The 16,757-nt window shown below is 39.7% G+C and overlaps 3 protein-coding genes across 6 annotated transcripts; 1 reads left to right on the forward strand and 2 right to left on the reverse strand.

Moving 5' to 3' along the window:
• Window positions 1–71: 71 nt before the first annotated feature.
• kgd4 (alpha-ketoglutarate dehydrogenase subunit 4) lies at window positions 72–3,074 on the forward strand. Of its 4 annotated transcripts, none has more exons than XM_064937069.1 (6): window positions 72–126; window positions 305–424; window positions 636–782; window positions 1,336–1,399; window positions 2,000–2,193; window positions 2,452–3,074. In XM_064937069.1, the coding sequence occupies exons 3-6, from the start codon at window positions 678–680 to the stop codon at window positions 2,467–2,469; spliced, it is 381 nt and encodes a 126-aa protein (XP_064793141.1). In that variant the 5' UTR covers window positions 72–126; window positions 305–424; window positions 636–677; the 3' UTR covers window positions 2,470–3,074. The 4 variants fall into 4 exon arrangements, with proteins under 4 accessions (XP_064793141.1, XP_064793142.1, XP_064793140.1 ...); XM_064937070.1 differs by having other exon boundaries at window positions 74–120; XM_064937068.1 differs by having other exon boundaries at window positions 87–424.
• A 140-nt stretch (window positions 3,075–3,214) lies between these two features.
• LOC135513986 (chronophin-like) lies at window positions 3,215–5,268 on the reverse strand. The gene is made up of 2 exons (XM_064937067.1): window positions 4,354–5,268; window positions 3,215–4,215 (listed from the first exon to the last, which is right to left on the reverse strand). Exons 1-2 carry the CDS (start codon window positions 4,952–4,954, stop codon window positions 3,890–3,892), a joined length of 927 nt encoding a protein of 308 aa, XP_064793139.1. The 5' UTR covers window positions 4,955–5,268; the 3' UTR covers window positions 3,215–3,889.
• Window positions 5,269–7,391: 2,123 nt separating this feature from the next.
• On the reverse strand, window positions 7,392–16,486 carry mier3b (mesoderm induction early response 1, family member 3 b). Its single transcript, XM_064937073.1, has 13 exons — window positions 16,452–16,486; window positions 15,671–15,695; window positions 15,247–15,392; window positions 14,161–14,295; window positions 13,747–13,870; window positions 12,317–12,390; window positions 12,034–12,106; window positions 11,744–11,892; window positions 11,565–11,646; window positions 11,388–11,482; window positions 11,091–11,218; window positions 10,719–10,870; window positions 7,392–10,478 (listed from the first exon to the last, which is right to left on the reverse strand). The coding sequence occupies exons 1-13, from the start codon at window positions 16,458–16,460 to the stop codon at window positions 9,931–9,933; spliced, it is 1,740 nt and encodes a 579-aa protein (XP_064793145.1). The 5' UTR covers window positions 16,461–16,486; the 3' UTR covers window positions 7,392–9,930.
• Between the last annotated feature and the right edge of the window lie 271 nt (window positions 16,487–16,757).

Consider the following 16,757-nt stretch of genomic DNA (forward strand, 5'->3'; position numbering starts at 1 on the left):
CGACTCGATGATAGGCTCTTGGTGCAATATTGAATATACCGCCAGGAAATTAAGACTAACCACGTGACCAAGTAATTCTTCAGTATCCCCCCGCTTTTTTCTAGGCGGAGTAAAATTAAGGTACCGGTAGGTTATTTTCCTTTGCTAACCGCGGTTGTCATTGTTTATACTCTATAGGGATTATTTGGACATATAAAACAATGTTAATTTTCAATGGACCCTACGTAGCTCGGTGTGGTTGATGGAATTTGTCTGATACCAGCATTTTGATCGACTAAGAGGATTTTCCTTGTGTTATTCTTAGAAATCAAGTTGGTGCAAGCAAAAGTCACGTTTGACAGTAATGGCATGAGAAACTGACCTGAACGTTTACTGTTATTTCGAATAGTAAAGCCTATTTTCAGCTGACTGCATCTATACAAAGGTAAGAAATTATGAAGGGTTTGGAGCCCGTGCATAGATATTTTATTCTGTATTTGACTCTGAATGTGACTGTGTTATCCGCCGGTGACCCGGTTAGCTTTTTGACAGCTCACATTCGCATCACATCCCATCGATACCGTTGTTCTCAACCTATGGTTTCCATACAGTGTACTTGGTTATTTTCACATGACAAATGCTCTGGTACTTTTTAGGAACTGCGAATTGTTCTCAACCGGAAGAAGACCCGTGAGGTCATGGGGGGCAAAGTCAGTAGCAAAATGGCGACTGTTGGGCGGGTTGTACAGGTACGCTTGTCTAACTGGGTAATTTATCGCTCTGCAACAACTCTTGTCACTCAAGTGAGTACATTTAAAAGTTGACTAGTTAATGTAAGACGTTACGGTTTCAAGGTCAGAAACCAGCGACATTTATGTTATTGCTTTGCATCCCCAAAGCTAACGAGCAAGCTACCCGTGCTTATGCCCTTGTTGGTCTGCATGAAATTCCAAAATGTTAGCATGTAGTTAGCTAGTATATAGATGAAAGTTAACTCGATCCACTCTTACTGGCATAAGTGTAACATGATTTATGTGGTTTGGTGTTGAACTAAGGCTATAAATAGCAAGTTCATTAATCAGTAGTTCTTCCTGTCAAAGTGTTTACTCTAGCTAGCTCATTTATTTTGTCCAGTAGCTAGCTGGCTAGTTATCTCCTTGCAGCTTCCCAGTATACAGTTTATTCAAAGTAATGATAAACATGTGTAGGCCTACAATACAATATGGCATTGTTTTCACTTCATAGCATTAAACAGTATATAGGACTGGCTGGCTGCAAAAGACAAGTGTCATAACAACTACTTTTAATTTAAGTGGTCGATTTGAATTTGTCTGGTTTCATTTGACTACCTTTCAGGCTGTGAAACCTCATGCTCCACTAATCAAGTTTCCCAACAGAGAGGGGGTGCTCAGGCCGAATGGTGAGTAGCAACTTGTCAGTTTGATGTTGCACTAGCTATTGTTTTCTTTTTGTCCATTCATAGTGCTAACCCTATTGAAGAGGACATTCCACCCTTTGACTGTTCAGGGACACGGCTACTGTATGCAATTATGCTTTGTTCATCAACATGTAGCCTATTGCATATCAATGTGTTGGTTGCATGTTGATTAGTTGCATTAACTTGAACATGATAGGCAGTATGAATTGCGTCAAACAATGTTCTATTGTAATATTACTTTGTAGCTCACCGCATTAACATTTGTCCTCTGTTAGTTTGACATTGTTGGCCAACCTGGGTATTGTTATGAAGTTCTTTTCAAATAAAAGGGGAAACACTGACTGACTTGATTTTCCATTTAAAAAAAAAAAACATGTCAACGACTGTGTGTAATTTAGGAAGAGGTTATTTTAGTCCTTTCCGATTTCATTATAGAAACAGTGCTCTGAATGTGCTAATGAAGCAATAAAAGTGATGAATTAAAATAACATAAAACACAAAGGATGTTTAAAACAATAAAGTCACTGATTTTAAAAGCTACATGAATATTTTTTAAAACAACAACAATTTCCTCTGTTTCAGTCCAAGAGGCTCTTAAAACATTAGCAGTCAGCTCTCCTAGTCCACCTCCACTTGTAGTGCCGCTGCCGTTATCAAGACCCCCTGGACCTCTCACTCGGCTCCCTGGAACCCCAGACAGCTTGGCCACAGTGAAGGAACTCCCCCAAAGATACCGCAGGAGAGCACTGGAAGCAGAAGAGATGGACTATATTCAGGTTAGTGCCTATCTGTGGCACTGAAGAAGTGCTGTAATTGTGTGCTATTGTTGATTTTTTTTTTTTATATATATATTTTTTTTAAGTAACAGGTGGTAACATACGGCTACACTCATGGGTATGATATGTGCTTTGAATTCAGCCTGTAGTGTTACATAAGGCATCCCAGGTACACAAAGTGCATTAACTGTTACCTTAGTGTTGTAATACAGTTAAGATCTCACTAACCACCAACTCTTCTTCCGGTTTATTTTTCAGCGTGGTGGACCTGAGTGACTCAGTGAATGCAACCAAGGTCCTTATCTGTGGAAATCAGTTTCTTTGCCTAATTTTGTTCTTCAACAAGAGGACCTGCTGCAACACCTCATTAAACGTCATGCAGAATAAAGATTTTATTCATGTTGAAATTGTACATATAAAGTTTATTTTTAAAGATGTGACTGTAGATATGTTTTGCTTGATTCTACCTTAATTTCAATGGGTATATTTAGTTTTATTTTAGAAAAGCCATTACAGTAAATCTTCCACTTATATTATTTGTTCAGCACCCACCTCATTCAGTGCTCACTATTTTACACCTTCACTGAATTCAAACCTTGAAGGTTAATGTTGGCATCAACAGTACATCTGTGTACCATTGACCAGCCCGTTATCCCATCCCTACACTACATTGTTGTCGATAGTTGCATATTTCTATGACAAGGACCAGACTGAATTACGCCACAAAACTGAAGAAAATGAAGGGCTCATTTCTCATGGCCCAGATTAACATGGATTAATCTGGTGCAAGTTTGTTCGGGTACAAAGCAGGTAGGATACAATGGCAGTGAATGGATTTTGTTTGATATTGGACAAGAATGATTAAAATGATTACTGTGAAATTGCCTGTGATTTTCTTTATATTTAAGATGGCATTTGTGCCACAGTGAGTAAACAATGGACCTTAACACACATGTTAGAACATTAACTTGGTTTTGTCTGGTGTTGAGTATTTAGAGAATGATTCATTGAGACAGGAGCGTTCAGATAAATATACATTTATTGGATCTGACAATACATGTCAAACACCACACCCAAGGGAAATAGTCTAATATGAATGTAAAAAAATCTCACATTTGTCTTCCAGCAAAGGAGTTCACAACAGGAATAGTTCAACTGACAGTACTGGCACCAGTTGTATTAAATGACTTACAAGATCATAATACATTGAAAAGACAAATAGTCATTATCTCAAAGCTTTTCTTTCAAATGTTTTCAGTGTTTCTCCAATACTATTTGTGCATTGATTGCCTCATATCAATGTGGTAAGTCTGCAACGGTCACAGGCCATTCAGAAATATGGATCTTCACATGTTCTAAAACCCATAAGGGATATCTGAAACACAGACCACATCACATTTACACCACTATACACATCAAAAATGCATTGGAATATTTACAGTAGGCCTACACACACTGCCAAAAATGTCAACATTATTGAGACCTGATTGCTAGAAACTTTAATGTTAACAAACGGCATTACCTGGGATGAGTAGTTCTTACAACCAATACTGGAATAAAGAAGTAACATTTCACTCCTGATCCTACAACTGTTTTTCTTAAACTTAGTAATATTTTGAACAGTCAGTTATAAGACAGTTATAACAGCAGAGTCACTCAACACTGGTGAACCAATAACACCATCTGAAACACAAAGTCAGTCCTCAAAAGCAGGTAAGAAGTCAGCAATGGTATCCACTACATAGTCCGGTACAAAGCTCTGATTTGTGGAGTGATCACTGTCTCTGTACTCCTGGGCTGTCTTCATCTGAGAGATCCCTGTGAGTGTAAGCATGGTATCCAGGCCACAGTTGGCCCCAAACAGCATGTCTGTCTCCAAGCGGTCACCCACCATCAGGCACTGGGCTGGGTCAACTCTGAACTGGCTGGAGATGCACTCAAACATGAAGGGACTGGGCTTGCCTATCACCATAGCCTTCCGACCTGTGGCCACTTCCAGCGCTGCTGTCAGACACCCAGAACCTGACAGAGAGAGATGGGGGTTGGAAATAGAGTACATGTTATTATTATTTTTCTCTAGCTCTGTTCCTCTCTTTCACACGCACACCAGTCGGTTAGTTTAGTAGCTAGGTTAGTTAGTGCACAGCATCGGTACCATACCTGGCAATATCCTTCCATCTTGCAGCTGCCAGGGGTCCACATCGGTGGCCAAAAACAGACACTCTGGATCCCGCAAATAGCAGGAGGCTTTGGCCAATTTAAGGAAGGTAAACTTGTCATCGTGTCCAACGAGGACCGCTTTGACATCCGAGGCCAATGCGCAGTTAAATATAGTGCCGTCAGGCGCGTCTTCGTCACCAACGAAAGAAATGCCAGCCTGTAACAGTTCATTACGCACTCCCTCTCCGCCGACGACAAACACCTTACCTTGCACCTTAGCGACATCTCTCAGGTAAAGCGCCGAACAATACGAGGAGCTGAATATCTGCTCTTGCATAACATCAGTAAAGCCCAGACGGTAGAACTTGTTCACGTAATTCTTACGTGGCCTAGTGCAATTGTTTGTAACGAAAAACACGTTTTTGCCGTGTTTAATCAAAGAACTCACCACCTTAGGGGCACCAGTTATTGCCTCTTCTCCGTGCCATATCACGCCATCGCAATCGAAAAGGAAGAATTTTTTTGCATTAAGCAGATTTCTTATTTGAGAGCCTCCAATCTTCAGACATCCCTTGAAGCCGAGGGCGCGTGCGCCGCCCATTCTTAACGTTAGATAGCCAATTTCTCACCTTTTCATATGCCAAAACCTACTGCAATGTCATAGGTTTCAACCACTATTTGACCTTTCATAATCAACAGAATAAACAAGATTTAACCACGCCTTTCTGTAATGATAAACCAATGAAACTGCAGCGTTCGCATCGTATCCAACGTTGTTACAATGGGCGGATTCGATTATGCTCAGCCGCGGGGCACCGGGCACGTCTCACATCAATGGGCAAAAACGGGGAGGAGGGCAATTCTCAAATCGAACGGTAATCTGTGTGTAACCGGTGTGAAATGACAAGCTAGTTAGCGGGTTGCACACTAATAATGTTTCGATCGGTGACGTCACTCGCTCTGAGACCTTGAAGTAGTTGTTCCCCTTGCTCTGAAAGGGTTGTGGCTTTTGAAAGGGGCACCTGGCTCACGCCCGGGAGGCAGCCCGGTTCCAAAATCGAATGCAATCGAGTTCCAACCGAAACACGCCTACACGGGCCCTGGGGACTTTAATCGATCCCCTTCAATGTAACCAGAAAGTTCGGTTGTACCATGGACACTCTTTTCACCGTATTTCTCCTAGTGGTCGTAGATTTCAACAGCACACTGCATCGAGAACGAGCCGAGCACTCGCCCAAATCCGGATTGTGGACAGAATTTATTGAATTTACATTTTATTTAAATGTTGCATAATCTAAAAAATGGTAAAGCACTTTTGTATTTAAAACAATAAATAATGATTATACCCCTGTGTATAAAGTTTGTCTGTATTAGTTGGTATACTGTTTTGTAAGATACTTTGTATATTGTGTAATGAGTTGTTAATCAAATAAAAGGACATATCGTTGAATCTTTTTCAACACATCTAACTACAGTAATGGTTGTTACCATTTTATCATGGAGGTAAATTACAAAGATGAAGTAATGTCATCGCAGAATTATTATTATTTTTACCTTTATTTAACTAGGCAAGTCAGTTAAAGAACACATTCTTAATTTCAATGACGGCCTAGGAACAGTGGGTTAATTAACTGCCTTGTTCAGGGGCAGAATGACAGATTTTTACCTTGTCAAATCGGGGATTCGATCTTGCAACCTTTCGGTTAGTAGTCCAACGTTCTAACCGGGGCGGCAGGTAGCCTAATTCGCGTTATGTTTGCTGTTTCATACAGCCACAGAATAGAATGATTTTGTATTCAGATTTTGCATCGTTGTTTAACCTACTAAACTAGGCATAATATTGTATACTGCGCTCAAAGTACATTTTGATTTCAAAACTTGAAGTACTACTAACACATTCTTAGTACTGTTAGAAAAGTACAAATTGATTAACAATGCCAGACACGATGTGACTACTACAGAACCCGAGATACATTATGCTAAAACCCCCTATAATGTAGTTTTCTTCGGGAACATACAGTAAACATGTCGTCCTTGGGCCAATCAGTGTAATTTTGTAAAAGACGTCTCTTTACGGCAAGAGCATAGCCTAGTGGTTAGAGAGTTGGACTAGTAACCGATAGTTTGCAAATTCAAACCCCAGAGCTGACAAGGTACAAATCTGTCGTTCTGCCCCTGAACAGGCAGTTAACCCACTGTTCCTAGGCCGTCATTGAAAATAAGAGTTTTTTCTTAACTGACTTGCCTGGTTAAATAAAATAAATCACAATGTCTGCAATATCACGTGGCTTAGCTAAACTCATTTCCCTGAGCATGTGTGCCAAATTTCAGTACACAAGTCAAACAGATCAAAATATATAAACATGTCTGTTATAGTGCCACTGTGTGGTCGATGTCTTGAAAGTGTTTTAAACACTGTAAACAAACTGTGATACAATGCGAATATCCTTAACTGATTTAGATGTATTTATGTTCTTGACCACACCCATGTGAATGTTTATTGGTACTAGTCTGGAAAATATTGCACCTTTGTCCATAGATGCCACAGTTTCATGCAGATCTGTCATTTGGTACCAGAAGAGCAGGGTTTATTTTACAAAATTCTAAATGGCAGAAGGTCCATCACGGCAGACCTAAGGCAAATGTGTTCCTTGTGAGGAGAGGGATACATGTACCAACTTTCATGTTTTAGGTCAAACAAGGTGAGGGGTGTGACCTTTCAAAGTTGGTATTTCCAGTCTTTTATAGCACCACCATCTGGCCAATCAGTGTAATTTTGTAAATGCTGGATCTCTATGGAATGACAGATCATTCAGTGATGTTTCTTCAAAATCAGGCCTTTGCGGTCTGAGATATCCCATGTGACTAACGTATGAACAGACGGAGCCACAGTCCCCGCCCCGATTGTGGGGGACAACTATAAAGTATAGACCCACCATAGTGATGTCAGTGAAGAAGTTGGAGACAGGTAACACATTTTAGGGAACACCACAAAAATCACAATTGTGCTGTCACACAAGTCAAAGCAGGAGTCTTGAGACATTTTCCAGATCTTTTTTCTGGATCCGTACACCATGTATTAAAGAACAGAAAATACAAAATGCTTAAAACCAAAAGAAAAAAAAAACAATTCAGTGTCTATGTACAATTCTTATAAACAATAAAGATTTTCTTAACATTTGATTGTAAATATGTTGATTGTCTATTTCTGGATACACGTTTTGCAGGTTTTATTCACAGAACTAGATTTTATATATATCTGCTATAGTCACCCCCCCCCCCCCTATCTTCAAAACACAATACAAAATATAAAAGGAATTAGTTTAGTGCTTTCTTACACAAGTCTCAATGAAATCACGAGATTTCAGCACAGGGTTGTAAAATCTAAATATTAATCTACTAGTCAATGGCCTTTACATTCAGACAGTATTTCCGAGTCTTTGTACAAACCATTGGTTGGGTGAAAACGAAATCCCTGCACTTCTAAAGCTAGAGAGCACCTGGACACACCCACTGCATCTGCACTTTGTATGATGGTGAGCAACAATCATTTGGTACATCTCCCTAGGCACTTGATGTATCTAAGTATTTGATGGGTATAAGCAATATGGTATACCATTTTTGGTTATATTTATCCAACCATACCAGATCTATGCAAGTACCTAAGGGATAGGAACAAGGGCTTGATTCTGGACTAGACCCATCTCTCAAGATAGGGACTACAGAAGCAATCCCTTTATCACCAAGACAAAGACAGCAATGTGAAAATAAAATGATAAAAGAGAAACAAAATGGGATTTGTACGTATGATTGCAGACTTCAGAACACAAAATGCGACATTGAATAATATTAATAAGTCTTAGGTAAAGCCTTTTTGTGGTACATTTTCAAGAACTGTCACACAGCTAGCATGCATTGTCCCCCCAAAGTATCCAAACAAAGTCCACCAGTAAAACGTAAGAACATGTAATGTCTGTACATATCTACACATTGCCCTTTTACAAGGAATACAATTTAAAGTCTTTGTATCAACCCAGATTCACAAGTTTAAGTCAATGAAGACATTTTCAAGGATATTAGCTAATTATTTACATGAAACTGTCCACATTTGGGGAAACAATGCAAGGTGAACAAACAGCCGACTCCAATGTTTGCCATAGAAATAGTGACTAGATAACACCTACCTAGGTAAAACCAATGATCATATGCAAGAAACCCGACAGGACACACTCAGGATAGTGAATTATTGGATGGTACATCTTTATGTAAAAATCTATGGACTTCTGTGTCTGACATTCAGAATTAAATACCCCAAAAACAAACTAATTATCCAAATCACAATGCATAGTTAAATTAAGTAAACACTATTACTGCACTCATTAACACAGTGATGACTCCACGACAATCAACAATTCACAATTAGTTCAGTCAAGAGAAATAGAAGTAGGCTGTTAGACTGCAACTGGACATTAATTTATAGACCGGATAATAAAAGGCATCCTCCCGTCCGTACTGTGGAAGTTACATGAAAGTGGCTTTAAACAAGGAAATAATACTTCTAACAATCTTACGCAGGCTGTTTTAGTTGCAATACAATTTAGAATCGTTTTGCTCTTTTTTTGTATTTTTTGCCGAATGGTCAAGCTCAACGAACTCCATGATAAACATGCAAACAGCACAACTTGCCTGGGCCAAATAGATTTATATTGTGCCACGAGTATAGGGTAGAAACTATATACATTACTGTAACTGAACACATGACATCTCAAAGCAACACTTATACCAATCCAAAAAACATTTTCCTTCATAAAGTAAAATATTTTCATGATATAGACTAATTTCTGGGGCAATACGAGCGATTTTTAAGGAAACGTTTCAGACAATCTGATGGACAGATAAAGCTGCTCTGCTTATTGGGGTGTTAGATTCAGCCTTATAGCCTCTAAATTTAAAACTGTCTTGACCTGTCACGACTCACGAGAATGAACAATGAGAAATTATCATATAATATACTGTTACATTTCTAGAACATTCTCCTCCGGTTTGGCCACATTGGACTGTTAAGGTCTGAAAAAAAGCAGGTTGAGTACAAAATAAGCTTCCACAGCAGAAAAAAACTAAGGCAGAGGGGGAGGTTTTAACAAGTTATAACCTACAACGCCTCAACAACAATGAGTGTTGTTGCATTAAATACAAACCCCAGGCTCATCTCAGACAAAATAACATTTGCCCAAGCCTGAATACTATAATTACCTGTAAACACTGATATTCAATCAAAAGTACCACTTTAACAATGAACAAACTACATATGAAACCAGAACAAAGATGTTTTGGCAGCTGAATATGAGTGACAGGATAACTTGGGGGGGGGGACAAACAACGGTCTATCCGCAGCCTTGGGCCGGACCCCACTGTACACAAACACGGACATTAAACATCTCAGGACCAGAGAAAATAAATGGCTATATAAACTCTTGAGAAATCAAGATTTTTAGTTCTATACAATAAAGACATCACTGATGTCATATTTCAAATGAAATAAATGTATATTCATATATATAATTATTAAATACAAATCTAATTCTCCAGTGAGTGAGTCTTATGTACACATGGGAGGGTGGTTTTAAAGGTGGAACTCTGGGGGCGGGGCGGCGGGTCGTCACACTGACTGGAGCGCCGTGCTGTGCTGTGCGTGATGCCGTGTGTGTGCTCCCATAAGTCTGTTGGGCTCCCCGCCAAACTCCCAAAGTCTGTGACGGACACTGCCATCTTGGTCCCAGTGATACGGTGGTGTGTCATTTTCCGTCGCCCCTCAAAGTCCACTCCGAGGTTTCCCACAGAAGCATCGTTGATGAAGGAGTCGGGCAGTGCCAACTTGAGCCTCTTAGAGGGCCGCTCACATTCCTTGGCCCCGCACACCCCACCCAGCTGGCCCAGGTCCGAGTGGTAGAAGCCAGCATCCAGCATGTTGAGACAGTTGGGATCCCCTCCGTTGGATGGAAAGCCCAGGGGCTCGTCGTGGGCTAGGGACCCCCGGTGAAGGCTCTCCAGAGGGGGGAAACTGTACGAGTCCAGGCAGCTCACCTCCGCTGGGCTGCACACTGTGGCCACGCTGTTACTCAGGGCTGAGGGAGGGGGACACGTATATAAACTACTTGGTTATCTGTGGATTTCATATGTATTGTTTTTAGGACTTATGTAGATTGTATAAAGTTGTATTGTTGTGTATAATATGTGTACTGTAGATTCATACTGAATACCAGATCTGAAGTTAGGCTTGTGAAAAATATAGTTACCCTGTCAAGGATGATGGGGTCTGTTTGTGCTACATGCAGTGTGGAACATCTGAGACCCTGTTGACTAACCTGTGAGGTCGCTGGCAGTGATGGAGTTGAGCAGGCTGAGCTGCTGCTCTGTGGTGGGCTCCATCCTCACCCCCCCTCCACCTGAGCAAACAGAGGAGGAGCTGTCTACTGCCAGGCCCTCCGCCTCGTCCACCAGCCGGTCCATCAGGTCCCTGCAGGCAGAGGGAAGACACACGAGGTTAACACACAATCAGCCATAGACAGATTCTCCTTTAATAACCATGAGCCACCCCTTTCATGTAGTTGCAAGCACAATAAAATAAAATCTGCAAACACAGGCTTTCATCATATTCAGAGAGAACTCTGTCTACATACATTTGGCAATGAATTCAGACCTGTTACTACTGTTGAGCAGAATGAACGATCACTTACGTTACGCCAGGATAGCTGCTATACTTCTTTTTGCCAAAGCGGTTCTGCTGGACGAAGAAATCAAAGCGCTCCGACTTCTTCCACATGTAGTAAAAGGCCACACATTCAGCTACCGTCCGTGTCTTCACCTGATGAAGGGAAGAAATACATGATAAAGAGAAAAGTTCTACAACACAGGAAGTTAGTGTCAAAGGCTTTTTAAAGAAAGGCTAAATAAAAAGTGTCCATATCCTTACAGAAGCTTTCAACATTATGATAATTTCTCCACCCTTTAATCAGTAACAGAGAGAGTCCCACCTTGTGTTTCTGTATGAGGTGAAAATTCTTATCGTATATCTGTAGAGCATGTTCAAAGTTTCTGCATTCATCTTCAGACCACGGTGGGGATTCCTCTGTAAAAATCACAAGGAGTCATTTTCCCTCACAATAGAGTGACATTTATGAGTCTACTAATCATTCAAAATGGTAACTTACCCTTTGAGGATTTCACATTACTGCAATACCGCTCCAATGCTTTGTGGGTATTGTAGTTGCATTTCACAAGCTCATACAGAGCCTACAGGGAGACAACAGAGGAATAGGTGAACTCTGTGATGGCAGCAGGAGCATATCTAATGTTACGACATCCAGTGAGTCTTAAAGTGATGACTGACCTGCTCATTGTCTTTCACATGAGCTCCTGCCGTGTCACTTCTTGTCCTCTCGTCAGTTGCCCATGACAACTCCTCACACAGGAAGTCCCTGACCTTACTCTCTGACAACACGTCCGGGGTCCATAGCAACTGGTCATCATCTTCGTATACTGTACGAAAATGGCAGATGATAATCACAATGTTAGACACTATGCAATATTACACTTGGAAACACTTCTAAATATCTGACTGTCAAATGCAACTTTGACAATATGTTTATGGGTTAACCTCATAAGAAAGCCTCCACTCACCCTTCTCATCAACACCATAGTGACAGAGGTGAGTGGGGACATCTGCTTGGTGCTGCGATCCCACCATTATTTCCTGCGAAATACAAACAGACTTACCGCTCAAAACAGAACATGCAGCACCATGTTTCCAAATGCAGGTCTAGGTTAAGTTAACCAAGATAAGGTCACTAAATAACTGTAACCATTGGAAAGTAAAATAACTGACCTCCAATTAGTGCTTATGGGAAACCTAATCTTGTATCCCCTTCAAATAAAGTCACCTTTAAAAGGACAGGATTCTTACCTTTCTGGAGTCCTCGGGGCTTGGCCCATCCTCCTCACACTCCGACTCCTTATCACCGTCGTAGATAGTGTTAGCTGACAATGCAAAGACAGAAAGGGCACTCCCCATTAAAATTATTGCTAGCCGAATGGCGTCCTGTGCTTATCAACTCACCACGTGACAAGATAAGATCATATTAAAAGATGGTATGAATGTTTGGGAGGGGATAAATGCTGACAAAGCACAAGATAAATAAGTTACTGTGCTTTTGTTAATAATGACACCTGCACTTCACAGTAGATGCACTACGCAGAAATCGCCTTGACATTTTCTGGTTGCTAAAATTCGAATGGTTTGCCTAATTTCAATTTGTGTGACAAAACAACCAAGTATAGTGTAGCTAATCATTGTACCATCGAAACCACTGTGAAATATATTTTCCATAAGCAAAAATGTTGAATTTTCAGCTGTTTGAAGATTGTGTACAAAACCGAAAGTAAAAGACGCAAAACATAACAGGAAGCATAGAAATAGCTCACATAGAACATATCTACCGTTTCTTAGACTTGCATTCAATGAGAATGACATAACAAATATAAGCAACATTTAAAAAATAAACATAATAAAAAAAATTGAATGACACAGAGGGGCAGTGTTTTTACAACTAATGCCAGTTTGCCTGAGGCTGATGCCATGCAGGTGTTTGTACACATGCATATACGCACACTCATTCAAATAAACGCATACAAGAACACACACATACACATAATAGTGCCAGACATGCACACAAACATATACATTTGGCATTGCTGTTATGATTTTAGTTGTCCTCGATGTCCTTTGTTTGAAATGTATTTATTTATTTAATACTTTTTTTGCATTGTTGTTTGCTGTTTTCTTCTGTCTTTCTTTTTTCTCATTAGTTCATTCTCTTGGTTGTTGGTGCATTTAGGGGGGTTCTTGGGGGAATGGAATTAATTGTATTTCTAAAAAATGTCTTCTTGGGAGGGGTTTCGAATGGTTGAGGAGCAGCTATTGGGGAACTGTGGGGGGGGATCTTGGAGGGGTTGGGTTCACGATTTTTGGCCTGGTGGGAGATCAGTCAATGTGCCCATCCAAGCATTGACCCTGGATGCTTCTGTGTGTCGCTCTGAATGGGAGTCTGTTGGATGACTGGTATGATGTAGTTGTTGAGCGGCGTCACTGAAAGTATATTGTAGGTTTTGGATATTAAATAAATAAATACATAAGATTTCTGTGAATTTGGTTGGGTCGCCCAAAAAGTTATATTGCAGCTTTAATAAATGAAATACTGCAGTAACTCATAACTTTCACACTATAAAGCACTATATGAATCTGCGTTTTGTAATTGGTGTCTCTTGAGCTCTGACAATGTCTTATTTACCCCTGAGGTGTCCTAATAAAGTTGCAATACAAGTGAATTGCCTTACATCTGAGTGTTCTGGGGAAGAAGTCAGTGGCCTCGTGAGAAGTGACTGAAGGAGTAAGGTCATCAGCGGATGACTGGGTCTCCTCCTCATAGTCTCCTGATAGAAGGTCTTTAGCAATCTCCTCCTGTGGAAGAACACAATCACCATTTGTAACGTTAGAAGGTAACCCGCCAAGGATCAATTGACCCTAAAAATATCAAGTTTGTTTTGCTACACCTTGGGAGGTAATACAAAAGTAAAACACATATAACGTAATAATAGTTGGGATAGATGGCCTACTGATGATATAAAAAATACATTAGACTGAAAACCTCTTTCAATATCCACAAATTTGTCTATACAGTACACATAACATTTTTTAAATATATTTAATATATATTAATATTCCCTTTACCAAATCTGAATTTTGCTCACCTTGTCCAAAGTCATGTCTGGCAGTTCATCCGTCAGCTCCACAGAAGAGCTGTCCATGCTGGATCCTGCAGCCGTACTGACAGACGCCTCGTAGCGGTAGATGGCCAGCAGTTCCTCCAAGGGCATGTTCCCTTCCTGTTACAACAAATAGAACTCCTATTAGACCAAGTCTCTACAATCAAAATCATGATATTTCATGTATGCTATGTGAAGAATGGTTAGACAAAAAGTTCCATGACACAGTGTCTGTTTCCATAATAACACAGAACATAGTCATGTATACATTATGCTTCCCCCCCAGCCTATAACATTTTATTCATTGAAGTAGGGAAGTGGTAATTCAAGCATAGACAGAATTAAAAAATATTCCAATAAAAATTACAACTACAATGCCTGTCTAGAAGAAAGGAAACAGTATATTCATTTATATTATTAGCCAATCTAGCTACAGATTGTAAAACCAGATAATGTGATTTCATGGGAAAAAGATGTGTACCATTATACTGGTAATTACAGGTGTGGATATTAAAAAACATTGTCAGAGATTTTTCCAACTAACCTGGTATTGGCGATACCATCTTCGCCCTCGATTCGTGGAAAAATGAGTTTCATAAAATGTCTGTGTCCAGTTGCAGTGGGTCTGTTTGAATTCAGAAAATGCTCTATTAAAATAACTAAAATATTTTGGTCCATGAAGTAATCCAACAATGTGTATGCCGCCATCTTTTCTATTTCAAGTGTTCTCACATTGATCGAGACAGGGATGTCTCATGCAGCACTTTGGGGGTGGACACCCCTGTCTCAATTAATGAGAGAAGACTTGAAATAGACAAGGTGGCGACGTACACATTGTTGGATTACTTAATGAACAACATTATTTTAATATCAGAGCATTTTCTCAAATCAAACTGACCCCGTGCAACTGGATGCATCCATTTTACGAGACTCCTGTTTCCACCAATCGCTAATACAAGGTTAGTTCATCTCTGCTGATGTTTTGTATAGTCTACTACCAGTATAATGGTAAAAAAAGTTGTGTTAAATCACATTATCTGGTGTTACAATCTGTAGCTATAGCCAACCAACCTTCTCTAGATCGGCTATCTCTGAGTTGAAGTTTTTCTCGCCCTCAAATGACTCTTCCTCCTCCAAAGTCCTCTCATCGTCATATTCATGAACTAGCATCTCGGCTGAGGGATCGAAGTCATGATCTTCCGACGACAAAGAGCCAACTGTGGGCGAAAACTATTTTAGAATGCAATTTAAAGGCACCGTTACAAGGACAACCACAAATAAATGAAGATACCCTTGACAAAACTGGGACTGCTTGTCAATACCATTGGCGCACCCACAGCACAATTAAATTATTTACAAGAATTACTTCCTTAATAAAGATTTTATAAATGTATTTAGCTACATGGTATCAAGACATTAACTGAATATAAAATGGACATGTCATATTCATAATTTCACATTCAAGTTCCATTAAAAAAAATGATTCCGACATTACCTGGGCTCGAACTCCCGAAGGAAGCCTGTTTAGAAGAACAAAAATATGAGCACCAATTAAGCAATTTTGAATCTGTGAATATTACTGTTACACTTTCGAAAATGTTCGTTCAAACAAACATTTATTTTTACAGCAGACATTGTCGATAATATCCACCAGGATAAATAAATAAAAAAAGCTTCATTTTTCCGCAACCTGAAAACACATACCGAACGCACAGCGGTTTATTTAATGTTATAGAATTGTAATATTAAGTAGCAATATGATACCATTTGGATGTGGCACGCAAAATAACATCAAGGCCCCTATATCCAGTTTTGTGTTTACTGCCAATGCTCTGAAATTAGCGTTAAAGCTAACCTTATTGACAATAAAAAATATATATATTGTTTAGCCTCGTACACGGTAACCTAAAACTGTGAACAATTCACCAGTTATAGGCGAATGTTTTTGTTTTTACACAAGAACCGAAAAACACAATCGCAATTCATTGTAAATCAAGTCTATTTATTTTTCTTCCAACATCAAATTGGCGTTTGAGTCTGCCCGGTAGACCTTAGCAAAGCAGCTGAGAGCGAACAGGCCTTGTCGTGAAGGATCGGTGTATACATTCAAACATATTTTAGAGGGATATTTGCAGCAATTTTGACACAAAACCACAAATATTGAACAAAAACAACTTAATCTATGTAATCGATTACATTTAAATAGAAAGTTAGCAACACACATTTTCTTAACATCGATTTAAAATCTAATGCTTCTCCCCTGTTTTCCCTCTTACCTCCGCCATATTGGTACCTTTAGCTCGTTCCAGCTCAGTACCCGGATAGAGTCTCTGAACCAATCAGAGATCCAGGTAACAGTAGTCGTGACGTCTTTCAAACTTAACACTGGTAGGCTAACTACCGTCAAAATCTAGCCAGGAATGTTACTGTAAAAATTGACTGGGATAAAAATGTACTGATTGTACGTTCAATTGGTTTGTATTAATTTGAGACCTGTCAGAAACCACTATCCAAGCAGATACTGTCGAATAACTTCTGAAATTACTATTCATAATGCTGAATTTCCTTTTCCTTGAATAGAT

Source organism: Oncorhynchus masou, chromosome 25, assembly GCF_036934945.1.
Source record: "Oncorhynchus masou masou isolate Uvic2021 chromosome 25, UVic_Omas_1.1, whole genome shotgun sequence".
Taxonomy (NCBI): Eukaryota; Metazoa; Chordata; class Actinopteri; order Salmoniformes; family Salmonidae; genus Oncorhynchus; species Oncorhynchus masou.